The sequence below is a fragment of the Pseudophryne corroboree genome, chromosome 5, assembly GCF_028390025.1.
Source record: "Pseudophryne corroboree isolate aPseCor3 chromosome 5, aPseCor3.hap2, whole genome shotgun sequence".
Lineage (NCBI taxonomy): Eukaryota > Metazoa > Chordata > Amphibia > Anura > Myobatrachidae > Pseudophryne > Pseudophryne corroboree.
Window position 1 is genome coordinate 224,891,659 of NC_086448.1, and position 18,789 is coordinate 224,910,447.

Genomic DNA, 18,789 nt, shown 5'->3' on the forward strand with positions numbered 1-18,789 from the left:
GAACTCATCCTGCTACAGTGTCATAACAACAGTTTTAGATTTTTGTTGGTAGATTGCTCTGACTCCTGAACTCTGATCTTACTCCACTATTCACCCCTCCCCTGAGTATTAAATACCCCCTACCATCCTGGAAGTCATGTACCGGCGCCCCTTCATTCAGCCCCATGCTCCCTTCTACAGTTTAATGTTCTACCTCCCGCCCCATCTACTATCTGTGCAGTAAAGGAATAATTAGCAGAAATTACTGTTCCAGGTCCTACATGCTGAGCGGAAGATAGAACACCCTCTACCACCCGCAAGACATCAAAAGCTGCCACTGATAGCACCTCCATCCCTACTGCTGGAGGATGGGTAGGGGCCCCAGTGCATTGCTTTGCCCAGGGACCTACACTGCTGTTAGTTAAGACACCCTGCCTTGAGGATCGTGTTTGGGTACCACTGGGCTAGGCTTTACAGGCAAGTTTCAGTCACTTGGTTTTTCAGGTTTTTAACGGCCTTGTAGAGAGATTCTTAATTCACACAATGCCACAATTTAGTCATCCATAGGGACGTCCAGCAATTAATCTTCTAAATATTGTGGATTAATTGGACATTTAGGAGCTGGAAATGTTCTTTGTGATACAGAAAAACGAAGTGTGTTTATTTTCTTTGGGCGATTAATTGCACAGTGACACATAAACTGCATAAATTACTATTATCTTTTCTTAATTGTTTTAAACACAGGAGATGTAATCACAGAGACTGAAAATGTCTTCTTTAGCTCTAGTCTTATGCATAGAACTTCCGTGATATGTCCCAGTTTTATGGCACATACTGTATCATGGGTCGGTACCTTCATTTACACCAGACTATTATTTTTTTCCATAATATAACTTTCTGATGACCCCAGATTATCAGGGCAAGGAGTGTTATGCTTCTATAACAGATGTATTTTATTGGGATATATACTCTATACATATAATAAACAAGGTTTCTGCGGTGTGGTGTGCTGGATGCAGTAAGGGACATACAGTACACACCGTTCTTACATCTCCATCCCCCACCCCCATATAAGTCTTAAAAGCCTTTTTTTTTTCCCCTAATATCATTTAGTTTTTTAGATTTGTCTACTTTGTGTTTTTCTATCTATAATGTTGAATGAATGTAGCAAACATGTTGGATAGTTACGACTTATGTTATGCATAGTCATCTGTAGAAGCAGCAAAGATGTCAGGGGGCTCTGGAGGCAAATTACAAAATAAATGTACCTACACATTGACCACCAAGGCACCATGGTGGGGTTCCGGTCAGGATCCCGGCAGTCAGGACAAAAGCAGCGTTTAGTGTCTTCATTGCAAACCAGTATATACGATAGGATAATCCAGTGCTCTATGTCTGTCACGAATACTCACCTGTCCTTTAGCAAATCCTTCAAATCCATCATTAACAGCAAACATCGTATGTCCTTCCGTAATTCCCACTCTCACTGCGGATCTCACAGCTCCATTCATTCCAGCCGCAGGAGCCCCCACATTCAGTACAGCCACGTTGAAGTTACTCTGGAAAGGAGAAGGGAGCTCAAGTAAGCATATGACAAGAAGACCTGACTAAGCAGCCACACAGTCAGCCAAGCAGGCTAGAAACATGAATACACAATCACAGCATCACTATTACATATGTAGATTTGCTATTGCTCCAGGGAACCCTACACTTAAACATTTTCTCTGTGAATTATAAATTATTCTTATTTTGCTTTATTAAATGAGATGTAAAACTTTTGACACCCCCGGGAGAAGAACTCTGCCCCTTACTTAGGATCCCTACATTACTTTTTGATTTTGTCACCGAACCCCACGGTGTTCCGTCTACAGTAGGGCTTGAGCTGTGGGGGCACACTCTAGAACAGTAGGACCCTGCTCACTTGTAGGACCCAGCTCCTTTCTGATGTGTTGTCATATTTCATTGTTGTAGCTTGTACTGCTTGTAGGGCTACTGGTGTGTTATCACAGGTAGGTGTCTCCTCCATTAGATGTATTCCTTTAATTTACTAGAGATTAAGAGTAATGAGCGGATAGGTGTTTTTCTCCTCAATTAGACGCATTCATTTAATTTATTAGTGAGGTTAAGAGCAATATGCGGATAGGGGTCTCTTGCCTCAATTTAATGAATTCATTTAACTTACTACTGAGATTACAGTAAGAGTAATGTATGTCCCTTTAGAAAGTTAGTGGGCCATACAATGCTGCCACCAAAGTATATCAGGTTGCCCATGGCTGCTGAAGACACAGTAAATCTGTAATGAAGGGCACATCTCCTGGTCAGGCGATATGGCCATACATAAGGTGCCACCATCACTACCCACTTCTGAAGCACACACCTCCTGGTCAGGCGCTGTGACCATATATTAAGTACCACCGTCACTACCCACATCTGAAGGGCACCTCTACTGGTCAGGCGCTGTGGCCAGACATTAGGTGCTACCATCACTACCCACTTCTGAAGGGCACAACCTCCTTGTCAGGTGCTGTGGCCAGACATTAGGCACCACCATCACTACCCACTTCTGAAGGGCACACATCCTTGTCAGGCAGTGTGGCCATACATTAGGTGCCACCGTCACTACCCACTTTTGAAGGGAACACCTCCTGGTCAGGCGCTGTGGCCATCCATTAGGTGCCACCATCACTACCCACTTCTGTCTCTAGCAGTTTGAGTGTTTCACTGTCAGTGGTGTCCTCCTTACTGTATTTGTTGGGCATTGGCAGCAATATTAAGTAACCATTAAGAACCCAGGGAAGGAACTCCAATCTAGCTCCTACCCTGTGGACAGAGACGGGACTTATGAAAAAGATACTTCAAGTAAAAACCTCTTTTAAAGCATTTAGATGACCGATACATCAGAAAATGCAATAAGCTTTATTAAAGTCATTAGGCTTGTTTTCACTTGGCCTTAGCCATGAGCACCATGTTCTTGAGTGTTATACATGGTGTGGTTATATCGTCATATGTTCCTAGTGTGTCTGAGCTTTGACTGGGATTGAAGTGGGAACAATAGTGTGGGAATAATGTAGTGAAAAGAGAGTTTTGTAGGCTTTAAATTTACGTGCAACCCAAATTTAAGTTTGTCCAACACATAATATGTAGAAGAATTTAGTAATATGAAAGGTTATTACTCATCAGGCTTAGAAGCTGAAATGTGTCTCTGAGTTATCTATAAAATGCAGAGTACAAAAAGGGAACAACATTCTAGTACACACCATGACAGATCTGTTTTATTTGCCAATTTTGAAATTCTGGGTACTATAAATGTGTTGACTTTTTATTATGTTTCTATAATTACTTTTAAACCGGAGAGATACTGGTTTGTTAATTAGGTCTCCCCTTTTGCTAGCATTAAAAGATGACACGTAAAGAGGTTAAACGAGAGCTGTTTCTAGGAGATAAAAGAATAAATGCTATGTGTTGCGATCAGGGTGCCAGGAATGCGAAGAAATGGTTGACAGCTGAGGTCAGCTAGTATTGTGCTCTCAGAAGAGCGTGAACACCACTTACTGGGGGGAATTCAAATGTTTGAAAAGTCAGTTGGGTGTCTGTTTTTTCCTGTCTATTAGATAGGAAAAAACAGACACCCAACTGAGTTTTCAAACAATTGAATATCCCCCATAGTGTGCATTTTAAAATGTCAGCAAAGGGTTAAGAGTTAATAGTTATGTATTTTCCTGAAATGTCTGGAACACACCTGAACAAGTGTGATCACAGCCCCCAGAATCCCAAGGCTTTCCAAATAAACACACTTGCAGTTTTCCCGCAAGGGTGATTCCCTATGAAGTGGACAGAGATGTGCCTTGATTACACCATCTAAGCCAGAGGTGGGGAACCTCCGGCCCGCGGGCCGTATAAGGCCCGCGAAGCCGTTTGGTCCGGCTCACCAGCTTGTACCAGTGAGACACGCTGCCGCTCATTCCGGCGGCAGCGTGTCTCAGCTGTCAGAACAGGGAGGAGAGCGCGGCTGTCGGGCGGCGTGTATGACTTGAAACCAGCCGCCGGTTCGTGAGCCAATCAGAGCTCGCGGACCGGCAGCCAATATGAAGCCGCGGCTGCCGGTCCGCGAGCTCTGATTGGCTCTCGAACCGGCGGCTGGTTTTAAGTCCTACATGCCGCCGCCGCCCAACATAGTGTCAAAGTCAGAAAAATATCGCGCTGCACGTTGCCATATATTCACCTCATGCGCTTGCCCGCTGCACATGCACTTTCTTTGGCGTGCGTGCAAATACTCGCAGTTGCGTGACGGCGCCCCTACAGGCGTGCGCTCGAGCGCATGGTATGTGCACTTACGGTAGAGTTTGTGTGCGTCTAGCGAGCGACTCAATCGCTAGATAATAAATCCATATAGCAGGTTTTATAGGTAATGTTCCCTTTAGTGATAACTGTAAGTTTGGTTAATGTAACTTGTTCACGGACTTGGGAATCCCTCTTTACGTGGTACAAAGGGTCTGATTAAGGTAGAACAGTTGTGTCTGGTACCTAACCGAAGAGTATTTTAATAGCAATAATCCGGTGTTGGTTAGGTATAGATTAAACGCTCCTGCATATAGTTATGGCCATTAGTAGTTTCTGAACATTTCCTATATTTGCAGTTCATTGTCCATGTGTTGGAAATCCTGAGATTCCCTCCCACCTGAGCTGGTTGTAATAGTCACAGCCCACCTGTTCAAACTAACCTATGACCTTTTGTTATGATGCGAGGAGACATTCCTATGTCCAATGAACAATGAGATTATAGGTCCCTTTGTAGTATACTGTATGTAGTGTATATAAGAACAAGCCAGCCTGAAGCAGCTCAGTCTCTCTCAATCTCCACAAACGGTTTTCATCTTGACTAACTTGGAGCTGGTAACCAGAAAGCAGCGCAGCGATCATTCCTAGTGTGTGTAAGTAATTCTCTGTAACCATTCTTAATCTCTGAATGTAATTGTGCCACGATCTCTCTCTCTCTCTCTCTCTCTCACTCTGTTATAGTATAAGATTGTGCTGCTATTTGTGTATTTCTGTCTAGATATTCTGTTAGAATTATATGTTAGTATGTAGAGTATAAGCTGTAACTGTGTACCCCTTTTGATATATCTAAAAGCTTGTTAGTAAAGGTGTTGGAACCTCAGCAGGGTGTCTGTGTCTCTCTAGCTGGTACAAAGGGTTTCTGAGTTTCTAAATCGCTCTAACAGCATTTACATTAACAAGGTTAAGCAGCGTTATATCGCTGCAGTATTTCAGTAGTAAGGTTTACAATACAAACTCAATCATAGTGTGTTGCATACAAGGTTTACAGTGTAAGCATATTCTGTGTTTAAAGTTTATAAAAGTTACTGTCTGTGTGTATGCTCACTGTGGGTATTCCGTGCACCCAGCACAGCATGTGTACTTAATTTGCGTACCACGTGCGAGGTCTTCATACGCAAATAGCGTACGGAGTGCATAGCATGTGCACATGGTTTAGCAGCCATTACGGCTACATGGTATTAGTATATAGCTAATGTTAAAAAGGTAGATAGTGACTCTATCAAGTGGGGGCAAGTCCGGTCCATCTCATATCCTCAGTCAGGCGAAAATGCGCAGACTTTATCAATCAGCAAAGAGAGGAAAGGTAGTATCTTGTAGTGCTGATCAGATGAGAGTCTGCGTCTGATTCTTTTGGTCTGTAGGGATGCTGGTGGAATCCGAAGAAGGTAGGAACATTAAGCTATTGTCTTTGTAAATCTGGTTTTTATTTCTATTTGGTGCCAACTGCACACGCAGATTGAATGGCTTGTCTGTTTAAATAGGTTTAAAAGTATTTTTAATCGCTCTGCATAGCGTGATAGTTTTTAACCAGGCTTAAAAATAAATAAATAACTAAAAGGGGCTGGCATGATGATTTTCTTTGTGACAAAAAAAGAACAGCATGGTCTGTCCACCATTTTGTGTAACCCTCATGGAGGTGGAAAGGGGGAGGAGCAGCGGCCATTTTGGGAAGGTCACATTTTTATTTTTTTTCCCCTAAGCGGCTGATTTTCAGTTGACTCAGGAAATAATCAGCCATCCATTGTCAAAAAGAAATCATCATTTAATGAGTTTTTTTAATGCATTTATTTAGTCCATATCATAGTCAATCATAAGTGGTTCAGATAGAGTTTAATAAAAGTTAATAATAAATTAAATATTTGATTTAGGAAATACACAAATAAAACGTAGTGTTTTTTTTTTTTGTTTTGTCACTGTCTCTCTTCAAGAGCCTGGTTAACTCTGCTTGGTGTAGGATAACCATTGAAGTGCAAATTAACCTTCGGGTTTTTTTTTTTCTCTCCCAGCAGTGAAAGAAATCGCCTTTACAGAGTTAGTTAAAAAAAAAAAAAGGACATTCATATGCAAATTAGAAGCACTGAATAAGGTCTCACATAAGTAATAGTGATTAGTACATATATGTAATATCTATATGCGTGTGCTTACATCAATGTATGTTATTAGATTAATTTAGAATTGCATGTTCATTTGTGTAAGTTTCACATCTCACTTTCCTGTTTGCCATTTCATAATTGATAACGTGCTAAGAAAGATTTGTTGCTATTGATAGTTAAAAAGTAAAAATAATACATTAAGGGGTAATTTGTAAAACACGCACACAGCTTTGCCTAAAAACATAAGGAAAGACCTGTGTGGTGCTCGTAGATGATTACATTTAAAGATCATCTACATTGATATAAACGTGTTAATTGTATTTCTGTGGACATATCTGGCTGGCGTACACGTGTCTCTAACAAAAGGGTGAAACTAGTGTACGCAACACAAGGGCCGACGCACGGAGCGTATATTACGCAACGGAGCGTCTGGGTACGCCCACATAATACAAATCACACAATAGTATTATTTTAAATAGGCGAAAAGGAGGCAACGCGATAAATAGCGCAAGTCAATTTCAGTGTCCAAAATTTTAAGCTAATAGATCCTTCTCTAATTTGCAACCCATCTGGACTAGACTGTGTTACTGAATGAAAGGGATTTCTGCGCAGAAACGAAAGTAAAGTGTATATGAGGTGAAAGAGTGTGTATACATATATATACAAGTTTCTAATTTTTGGGGTTGAACCAAAGGAAATCGAGTTCTCTTGAAGGTACATACATGTAAGTGACTGCATGGTGGCTTGGGAGGCATCCCTTGTTAAACATATATAGGAGCATTAGAGTATAGCAGAGTAAAGTCTACTGTAGACACAGACCAGGAGGTCACGGACCAGGAGGTCCAGAGAGACAGACCAGGAGGTCTAGGTACAGCAGACTAAGAAGTCCGCTATAGATAAAGAGTAGAACAACACCAGTAAGGGTTGGTGCGGAACCCATATAGGCCATTAAGCTCAGGCTGAAGGAATTCGCAGCCACAATTTTCGATTCCACTGGTCGCTCCGCACATAAGATTAGTTGCTTATGTGCAGAACGATTGTACCGCACGTAATTGTGTGCATTAGTTAGTAACTTGACCCAGTACCATTTGCGTACGCTAGAGGGGTCATAAACGCTATTTGTACATTCTAACGTGATTTGTGTAATTTTTTTCATTTTAAGGGAGGTTCGCTGGTCACTCGGGAATTCTCTAACAACCGATACTTGCTGGGGACTGGGAGGTCCAACACGCCCCAGTAAATAAAGGTTCATAGGGGCCCTAGGTTGGGTACAGCAGCTCTGAGTCAGTGATTGCAGTACTGGCCAACGTGGGCGAGGAGTGAGTGGAGGTACTCGGTAAACTTCCGCCGCCGGCCTACCCCGGACATCTTGGTTTTTGTAAGGGTTCGTTGAAGACCCTGAATTGAAGGTCAGAGGTAGTGAAAGCAACACCTGCAAAGATGGGGGCCAGTTGTTCAGGTAGGGGGCGATCAACCTCGGTTCGGGTTGACTTAGTAAACCGACCAATCGGGTCGGCAAGGTATGTAATGTGTGAGAAATACGGATCACACACAGAGGTTTTGTGCGATGAATGGGAAAGAATGACTGTGCACGATGTGGAAAAGTTCCCACGGGTAGGCAGTTTTAGCCCAGATGTGTTACAAAATTTAAGGAGAAGGATATGTCTCATTAAATCTGCAAAGAGACGGATCAAATATTATGATTGTTTACAGTTATGGCAACGGGAAAGTGAAATACAAGGAGGATTAGCTCATACAGCTGACTCTCACTGTGGTAACAAAAATATGGCAGCGAGAGAGAAGGTGGTTACAGAGAATGGCACACTGGTGAATGATAAAAATGCACTTAGCAACTGTATTATAGATGATAAGGATAATTGTAATAAATGTAACAAGAATAATTGTAATACTGTTAAATGTACAACTATTAAACCATGCAAGTTGCACCCCATGTTAAACTTCCCTCAGGATCACCAGCAAGAAAGTGAGCCCAGCACGATGTCGGCACCTTTTCCAGCAGCCATCATACAAGACATCCAGGTGGACGCGACCAAATCGGTAAAGGCAGTAATCAAACCCCCTAACGGAGGGTCAGGTGAGGTCGTGTCCACAGGTACGTACGGTGTTATATATCACGCACAAACAAATGTACCTCATATTGAAGAACCAACACAAGATGATGTAATTGAATTTAGTCTTGTCAGGGTGATCACAGTCCCCAATGGGAAGACTGACGCTCAGGGAATCATTCCTGTCAAGGACAGTGCAATGCGCCGTCCCTGGTCCCGGATAGAATTGAGAGCAATTATGTCTGAATTCCCTGATCCTAGGAAAGATCTAGTTGCATGTCAGAGATTTATTAAAGAACTAGGAAATTCCACAGAACCCACCAACAAAGATTGGCGGACAGTGCTGAGGGCATGTTTGCCCTCCAGCGTTGACCCTGCGAAATTTATTGCTGATTGTAAATTAAACACAGAGGTACCTCGTACGGAGGAACACAATCAGGAATGTATTAAGCAGATCAACCGGCAGTTAGGAGTATATTTCCCAGCCATTGTCAAGTGGAACAAAATCCTCTCCATAAGACAGGGAGAAGGGGAAAGTACTTCTGATTACTTCAATCGAGCACTGCAAGTAATGGCTAGAGACACTGGGATCACAGACATCAAAACAAATGCACAGCATAAAGAAGTAGCGGTTAAGTTATTAATGAATGGTTTAAAGGAGGTGTTGAGAACAAGGGTACAGACCACCAACCCAAACTGGAGAAATATCTCGGTGGCTACATTAAGAGAGGCCGCTATTGATCATGATCGGAACATCACCAGACACAGGGAGTCACAGAGTAATAAGCTGATGGCCGTAAGTATACAGGCTCTGACCACAAGGCCACTCCAGCATAAGCCCCAAACCCCTGCGAGAAATTCAAATGTGTTAGTCTGTTACAATTGTCATAAAGAGGGACACTTTGCAAGAGATTGTAGATCAAGAAATATACAAAAGTCATATCAACCCCCTAGACAAGAACACGCGCAGAATTATGACACACAAAGTTGTAATCAGGTATCATACAGGAAGAAGTTTGGGCCGCACCTGTAATATGTAGTCGGGAAAGGTGATCATTAGGACTGACAGTAAATCTGAGGTTACAGTTAATGAAATTGGGAGGTCAGTTCCTTGTAGACACAGGAACGGCCGGGTAAACGTTGTAAATTTATCTGTAAATGTTCTTTTTCCCCATCTCTGATGTTCATCGGAAGAACTCAAACATCACATAGCTATTTGGTCCTTGCAGAAGTCTACCAAACCCCAGTGTGACCTACCGACATCGGAGTGTCCTGGCCAGGCGCAAAACGGTGGGGAGTGGAAATACTGGTGGGGAGGGGACTTCGCAAGGACACCAGTGGAAGTGTTGGTGTGACAGCCTGATGGTGAACAGAAGATCTGACAATGTTTTTTTTGTTTGTTGTTTACTGTAAAATGTGATGAATTGTTCTCTCTCTCATTTGTTTTTTTTCCTTTTCTCTTCTTTCTCATGTTTTAAAGATGGTATGTCACACATCAGTTAGACAAATGGTAATGCAAGATTTTTGCTCCTTACAGAGAGATCGCTGATTTGGAAGGAATATTGTATCACCGGAGTGTTCGTTTGGAAGACTGAGAGACAGCACCTTTGAGATGACAACAGAACAAGAAGAACAACAAGACTAGAGAACTAATCATCGTAACATTTTTCTTTCCCCTCAAAGTATTTTTTTTGTACCCCCATTACAAATTTCTCTTTCTCCTCCTGTAAGATGGACTCGCCCCAAGAGACTGCAGTCCGTGTTTTCCTGTTGACCATGATGTTGACCAGAGCAGTCTGTTTCGGTGAGAGTACCAGTGAGGTCGAGAAAGGATCCGGAATGGGTTTCTGATGACAAAGACGGAGGCATAAATTTCCAATAGAAACACAATCACCGAGCAAAGGCGAGTACCGGAAAACGATCTAGCAGCCATGTTATTTATAGACATTGTGAAGGATTGTTAGCTAAAGAGAACTGCATCTGTAGACACTGTGACAGTATAGTCGAGGATGGGTGCATCAAGAAATGTCAGTCCAGTTTTAATATCCATACGGACCGGCATCCATTGAGTGACTATCACTCCTTAGTGGGTAAAGTGTTAAATCAGACAGACTGTTGGGTATGCTCTCAAGTACCTCAAGGCCATAGCAAATCAGGACTAGTACCATTCCCTTTAACGGTAGGAGAGGTACTTGAGCTAAGTGGTGGGAGGCCGGTGGACAAGAGGTTTAATATCTCTAGTCCTCCTAGTTTGAAGCTCCACCAATATCATGTGGATAGGTCCTTAGTGTGCTTTAACATTTCCAATCCCCGAAAGCCGGGAAATTGGGAAGTGTCATGGAGTAATCAAACCATGACATTCTCACATAGAGCCGACAGATTGCCCATAGACACAGAACTTATACGCCAGATAGCAGACCATAGGAAATTCTTTCGGTATAGGTACACCTTAGGAAGTAGGATCATGCGAGTTGGAGAAGTATCACCAGGATACTGTGCACAGATCGTACAAACTGATACGTGTACTAAACAGATGGAAGAATTAGGGTTAGGAGAGTTCACATGGAAAATCTGTAATATGGTTATGTCACACTCCGTCCCATATGTTCTCCCCGATGATGCATATTTCATATGTGGGAGGAAGGCGTATAAGTGGCTTGCCCCAAACTCAGAAGGGTTATGTTATATTGGAAAAGTACTGCCTGAGGTAATGACTGTATCCCACACTAAAATGAAAGATATTCACCGTGGTGCCCAAGCTCCTTATACTCACACTCATTACGAGCACATCGTTAAACGGCACCTGATAGAAAGAACAGAGCATCCAGCCTCTGACCTGATTCATGAATCCACCGGGATTCAATTCCTACTCGCGTTAGATATCACTCGCACCACTAGAGGAGTGATAAATTATAAATATATATCTGCGCTTGCAAATTTATTAGACAATATCACCGAAATGTATGACGACACATTCAGGTACACTGGGAAAGAGTTACAAGCCTACAAAACAGAACTGGTTCAGCATAGGATGATTCTCAATTACCTCACAGATGTGACAGGCGGGTATTGTGTAACCCTGGCAACTCAATATGGAATCAAGTGCTGCACGTACATTACAAACAGCACGGAGGACCCAGCCGAGGTCATAGACCAAAAGATGGATGACATTTTACAATTAAAATGGGAGTTCCGAAGGAAACACAATCTCACCCTGGCTGCTGTGGGTAATGAGCTGACCAGTTGGGTGTCATGGTTGAACCCACAAAATTGGTTCTCTGGTTTAGGAGAATGGGCCCAAGGTATTATCATGGATGTAGGGAAATTTCTTTTGTGTATTCTGGGTGTCATCATATTGGTCGGTCTGATATTTAGATGCGTTCGGGTTTTAACGAAGTGTAAACGTAGTGCCCGAGTGATGAGTTTAAGAAGCGAGGACACTGTATTAACAACGATTAATTTGATGTATGACCCAACAATAGAGACAACGTTGTGATGAAAATGTGATTCCACGGTCCGTTTCTTTCACCCGTTTCTCCTTTGTTTTCCTCCAAGGTACAAAGACATCCGCTTGGAAGAAGAATTTGACAACCTTTTACACAGACCATTGATGGACAATGCCATAGACCCCCATTTTCCCTAGTGACTCTAAAATTTTACGATAGCCCAACACTTCAAAGATTGTAAGTCTATGGAGATTGAGAAAGCTTTTTGCTCAAGCAATTATAGCAACATGTACATCGAGACAAGACAAGACCTCAAGCAACAAATGTACATTAAACTCACATAGTTTACGACTGCATTTACCATAATTGCTTCTTATCTTCACCTCTACAACCTTCAGGTAATGACACACATAGTCGATAGGGAATATAGGCACAGATATCAGCACTCACATATCCCCCCATTCATGTATCATCAACTAAAATGTGCTCCCCCATTTTGTTGCAACCAAAAGCCGAAAAGAGCTCGGTAAAGTTTAACAGCCCATCCACAGACCCGTAATACGGGATAAGAAGGAATTCAAATGTATACTTCGCAATACCTCGAAGCTTGATCTAAAACACGTACGGCACGATGATACATGACCCCTCAAACATGGACTCATACATACATGCTTCTACTATCTCACTAGGTCATACCTTTTTCCCACCTTCTTCTCTCCTCCCTTACCCAATCATAGAAATGTATTTACATATGACATATATTTTTCTCTTTTTGAACTGTTTTAGGAAGTGGCAGTTATTGGTGACTGCCAAAGGGTGGACTGTCAAAGTCAGAAAAATATCGCGCTGCACGTTGCCATATATTCACCTCATGCGCTTGCCCGCTGCACATGCACTTTCTTTGGCATGCGTGCACATACTCGCAGTTGCGTGACGGCGCCCCTACAGGCGTGCGCTCGAGCGCATGGTATGTGCACTTACGGTAGAGTTTGTGTGCGTCTAGCGAGCGACTCAATCGCTAGATAATAAATCCATATAGCAGGTTTTATAGGTAATGTTCCCTTTAGTGATAACTGTAAGTTTGGTTAATGTAACTTGTTCACGGACTTGGGAATACCTCTTTACGTGGTACAAAGGGTCTGATTAAGGTAGAACAGTTGTGTCTGGTACCTAACCGAAGAGTATTTTAATAGCAATAATCCGGTGTTGGTTAGGTATAGATTAAACGCTCCTGCATATAGTTATGGCCATTAGTAGTTTCTGGACATTTCCTATATTTGCAGTTCATTGTCCATGTGTTGGAAATCCTGAGATTCCCTCCCACCTGAGCTGGTTGTAATAGTCACAGCCCACCTGTTCAAACTAACCTATGACCTTTTGTTATGATGCGAGGAGACATTCCTGTGTCCAATGAACAATGAGATTATAGGTCCCTTTGTAGTATACTGTATGTAGTGTATATAAGAACAAGCCAGCCTGAAGCAGCTCAGTCTCTCTCAATCTCCACAAACGGTTTTCATCTTGACTAACTTGGAGCTGGTAACCAGAAAGCAGCGCAGCGATCATTCCTAGTGTGTGTAAGTAATTCTCTGTAACCATTCTTAATCTCTGAATGTAATTGTGCCACGATCTCTCTCTCTCTCTCTCACTCTGTTATAGTATAAGATTGTGCTGCTATTTGTGTATTTCTGTCTAGATATTCTGTTAGAATTATATGTTAGTATGTAGAGTATAAGCTGTAACTGTGTACCCCTTTTGATATATCTAAAAGCTTGTTAGTAAAGGTGTTGGAACCTCAGCAGGGTGTCTGTGTCTCTCTAGCTGGTACAAAGGGTTTCTGAGTTTCTAAATCGCTCTAACAGCATTTACATTAACAAGGTTAAGCAGCATTATATCGCTGCAGTATTTCAGTAGTAAGGTTTACAATACAAACTCAATCATAGTGTGTTGCATACAAGGTTTACAGTGTAAGCATATTCTGTGTTTAAAGTTTATAAAGGTTACTGTCTGTGTGTATGCTCACTGTGGGTATTCCGTACACCCAGCACAGCGTGTGTACTTAATTTGCGTACCACGTGCGAGGTCTTCATATGCAAATAGCGTACGGAGTGCATAGCATGTGCACATGGTTTAGCAGCCATTACGGCTACACGGTATTAGTATATAGCTAATGTTAAAAAGGTAGATAGTGACTCTATCAATAGCCGCGCTCTCCTCCGTGTCCCGCCGAAAGCAGCACGGTAAGCAGCACGGAGGGGAGGGGGCGGCAGGGCAGGGCATCTGTATTCCTGGCACTGGGCATCTGGGGGGCATCTGTATACCTGGCACTGTGGGGGCATCTGTATACCTGGCACTGTGGGGACATCTGTATACCTGGCACTGTGGGGGCATCTGTATACCTGGCACTGTGGGGACATCTGTATACCTGGCACTGTGAGGGGCATTTGTATACCTGGCACTGTGGGGGCATCTGTATACCTGGCACTGTGGGGGCATCTGTATACCTGGCACTGTGAGGGGCATTTGTATACCTGGCACTGTGGGGACATCTGTATACCTGGCACTGTGAGGGGCATTTGTATACCTGGCACTGTGGGGGCATCTGTATACCTGGCACTGTGAGGGGCATTTGTATACCTGGCACTGTGGGGACATCTGTATACCTGGCACTGTGAGGGGCATTTGTATTCCTGGCACTGTGGGGGCATCTGTATACCTGGCACTGTGGGGGCAATTGTGGATCTGGCACCGCACTATTGGGGGCATATGTGTATCACGTCCCATTTTAACTGGCCACACCCATTTTTTGGCGCACAGTACCTCTAAGGGGCAGACCTACTGGGGGGCAGGGTAATTTTTTAAGTTGAGAATTTTTGTATGGCCCCCGAAGGATTCTATAAATATCCAAATGGCCCTCGGTAGAAAAAAGGTTCCCCACCCCTGATCTAAGCTATACCCACCCAATAAGCTATGCCTAACCATCAAGCTGTGCCCATCTGAGAAAACACTGGGTGGGGAACACTGTGATGATGCAAATGGCAATCATACACGGTATCCGGATGGAAGGCAGTAAATAGAAAACTGATAGACAGTCAATTAGTGATGAGCGGATTCGGTTTTACTCGGTTCTCAAAACGGCATCTTATTGGCTCCCGGATGTCACGTGTTTTGTATAGCCAATAAGATTCTATTTTGAGAACCGAGTAAAACCGAGTAAAACCGAATCCGCTCATCACTACAATCAATAGGTCGACATCCGATAGGCTGACAAGGTTCAAATGTCAACAGTTATCTGGTCAAAATTAACTTAGGTTGACAGTGTCAAAAGGTCAAGAACTGTGATGGATCTAAAGGTCGGTCCAACTGAAGAAGACTCGCTTTTTGATGTACTCTTTTATTTATAGGATGAATAATTCTAAAACTTCATGTTTAATGTAGAAGTTAAGGTAAAATAAAAAAAGAAAGTTTAATAAAATGGTATCGTACATGGGGGGTAATTCCAAGTTGATCGCAGCAGGAACTTTGTTAGCAGTTAGGCAAAACCATGTGCACTGCAGGGGAGGCAGATATAACATGTGCAGAGAGAGTTAGATTTGGGTGTGGTGTGTTCAATCTGCAATCTAAATTGCAGTGTAAAAATAAAGCAGCCAGTATTTACCCTGCACAGAAACAAAATAAACCACCCAAATCTAACTCTCTCTGCACATGTTATATCTGCCTCCCCTGCAGTGCACATGGTTTTGCTCAACTGCTAAAAATTTCCTGCTGCGATCAACTTGGAATTACCCCCATAGGGCATAATTCAGACCTGATCGCAGCAACAAAATTGTTCTCTAATAGGCAAAACCATGTTGCACTGCAGGTGGGGCAGATATAACATGAGAGAGTTCAATTTGGGTGAGTTATATTCTTTCTGTGCAGGGTAAATACTGGCTGCTTTCTTTTTCCAATGCAGAAAAATTAAAATTACCAAATTAAATAAATGGATAGATTATAAATGTATAAACAAATACACACATATTATGTAATGTACATGATATATTTTTCTCCTGTCAGTGTTGTCAGTCTTTTATCATTGGATGACATAAAGGATGAATAATGAAAGAGTCGTTTATTTCATTGCTAACAATTCTTTGGGGGGAATTCAATTGTTTAATCGCGCCCGATCTCATAGCAGTCGGGTTTAGCCGCATAAAGCGGCAAAACCCAATTGAACGACGCGAAAAGTCCCATTTGGGCGCCCCGGGGGTAGCGAGTTGAAATGAAGGTCTCGTGGCCGTCTGCAGCAACATTTAAATAGCTGCTGGCAGGCGCGCGGGGTTGTGGGGACCCGCGATAACATTTGAATTTCCCCTTTAAATGTAAACTGTGTTATAATAGTAATCGCTGTATGTGGGGTGGTACACGGGGGTGGTCTTCAGTTTGCCAGCTGTCAGGATCCCGGCGCACAATATACCGATGCCGGAATCCCGACAGCCGGCATACCGACACCTTTTCTCCCTCTTGAGAGTCCACGACCCTCCCTGGTGGGGGTCATTTGCACTCGCCCAGCTGTCGGTATGCTGGCGGTCGGGATTCCAGCGCCGGTATGCTGCCCGCCGGAATCCCAGCTGCCGGCATATCATACTATACCCGTACATGGGTTACCCATGATGGGTATTATAGAATGCCATGCTCTAATAGTGAGGGAGACGTGATGTTTGGAAGTCCCTGAACTGACATTTAGAAAGGAATTCATTTAGACAATAATTTTTCAGAAGCAAAAAAACTGGACTTTTTAAAAAAAAAATACGCAATTTTTTCCGGCCAATTCAATTAGTGCCCATTTTTTGCACCCAAAAAACTATCTATTTTCAGGTGAAAACAGAATCTATGATACATTCACAGACCTATGTGTTTTCACTGCCACGAGCGTGAAAATTGGCTAAGTTTTAACAGGTTTTTTTTTTGGAGCCTGCTGAGGTCCTGAAAAAGAAATCCCCAATAATAGCTGCGGCCACGCTGACTTCAGGGCTACTTGGACAGCCCTGGTAGATCAATTAGACCGCAGTAAATTACAGTGGCTAACTGAATTCCCCTCCTTAGCAATAAATAAGTTATCCCTGGTGATTATCTTTAAGTCTGAATAATTGCCTACTTATCTGATTATATTTGTTATTAGCATAACAGAAAACAACACTGTGCATTATGAAGAAGACAAATGCCATAACACATGATGCAAGGTTCCCTTAGTTTAAATGATAGGGATCGGGGAGTATTTGATGGACGAGACCAAATAATTTTATTTTATATATGGTTTCTGATGCTACTATTAATGAGATCAATATGATATCCCGGATGTCGGGATCCCGGCGGTCAGGAGACCGACGCCGGGATCCGATCGCCGAGTGCAGCATGTGCCCTTGCGGGCTCGCTGCACTCGCCAAACTTCGGGCCCGGTGGCGACACAAGGTTATATTCCCCCTTGGGTGGTGGTGTGGACCACCACCCAAGTGGGGATTTCAGCCAACGGTCGGGATTCCGACCACCGGTATTTCACAAGGTGTTGGGATTCCGGCGTCGGCATCCTGACAGCTAGAATACCGACAGCCGGTAAATTGACTGCCTCCCCAATTAACAGCATAACAATTTACAGTAGATAATATGTTGTTTCCCTCAAAACTTGTAAAAAAAAGTAGTGCTATAGTGATATGTACTGTTTATAGAATTATTATGGTAACCTCCCCTGTGCACTGTTAATAAGGATTTTAGACTTCTGGTTAAAACGTAAGAATCTACTATCTGTAATCTTCATTATTCCCAGTGAAAGCTACCCTTAATTATCAATAAGAGGGCATACTGCACGTGCCTTGGTTGGTAATGTATGGTAATCCTCTGTGGCCTGGCAGCACATACAGCATGTAAGAGTGCAGTATATTGGTTAGTGTATCTGTGATCACTAGCAGTTAGAGAGTTACATGGCTGAATGGGAGGTAGCTATAAGACTGCAGTATACTTTGCTCATGCATAAGAAGGACACGTGCAAGCTGTAAAACTTCATCAAGATATTCCACATGCAGTAATAAAGCATATTGTATAGAAATGCTGCCCAGTCTTAAGCTCTAAGCACATAATTACGTACACCAAAATGGGTGTTATCCTGTTAGGAAGAAGGGAAAATAGTTATTCATTATGTGTTAGTAGTCCATTAGCAATCTGCATCAATATTCAATCAATACTCACAATACACACATTATATATAAATATTGACACATTGTGTATATAGTAGTAAAGAGATCTGCGCAGTATATAAATCTATATGGCTGTATGACTGGTGACTGGTGGGGACAGCACCTATGCAAAGGAAGGCATACAATGTACTAATGGTAATATAATAATAAAAGCAATATATTATTGTCTTGGTTTTCTCCAGGAATAACTAGAGGCAATATTACATAAATATTACCGTATATGCTAGCTGAAGATCTGCAGTTACACCTATCACTCGTATTGCTGTAGAACATTCAGCATTACAACTCTTGCATAAATGACTATTGTTGCCAAATTAATCCCCATTTTTCCTATGCAAGGTTCAAACAGACACAGCCTGAAGAAAGGTTTATAATAAAAAAGATGTTTGCTTTTTAAATATATTTATTTAATAAAATATTGTCAAAAATAAAATGTTAAAGTACAATTTTCAGCTCTTCAGTTTATCAAATATTCACCAAAGGTGAGTTCCTTCAGAAATGTATTTAAGTCTCCAGAAAATTCTGAATAGCATTGCTTGATGCATCCCTGTCCGTTACTGTGAGGCAGGATACAATTTACATTCATATAGGAGAAATGAACATGTTTATATTTTTTTCTCTTTTTTGCACAAAC

The 18,789-nt window shown here is 42.4% G+C and overlaps 1 protein-coding gene across 5 annotated transcripts in view; it reads right to left on the bottom strand.

Annotated features, from left to right (window-relative positions):
• The window catches only part of PFKP (phosphofructokinase, platelet), a 185,923-nt gene that overhangs the window by 68,795 nt on the left and 98,339 nt on the right, over positions 1-18,789 (bottom strand). For 3 of the 5 annotated variants that reach the window (XM_063922153.1, XM_063922154.1, XM_063922152.1), the window contains exon 13: positions 1,392-1,538. In XM_063922153.1, the coding sequence (XP_063778223.1) occupies positions 1,392-1,538 (147 nt within the window). Of the gene's footprint in view, positions 1-1,391; positions 1,539-18,046; positions 18,065-18,789 lie in introns of all 5 variants that reach the window. The other 2 variants (XM_063922151.1, XM_063922150.1) reach the window with 1 other exon arrangement.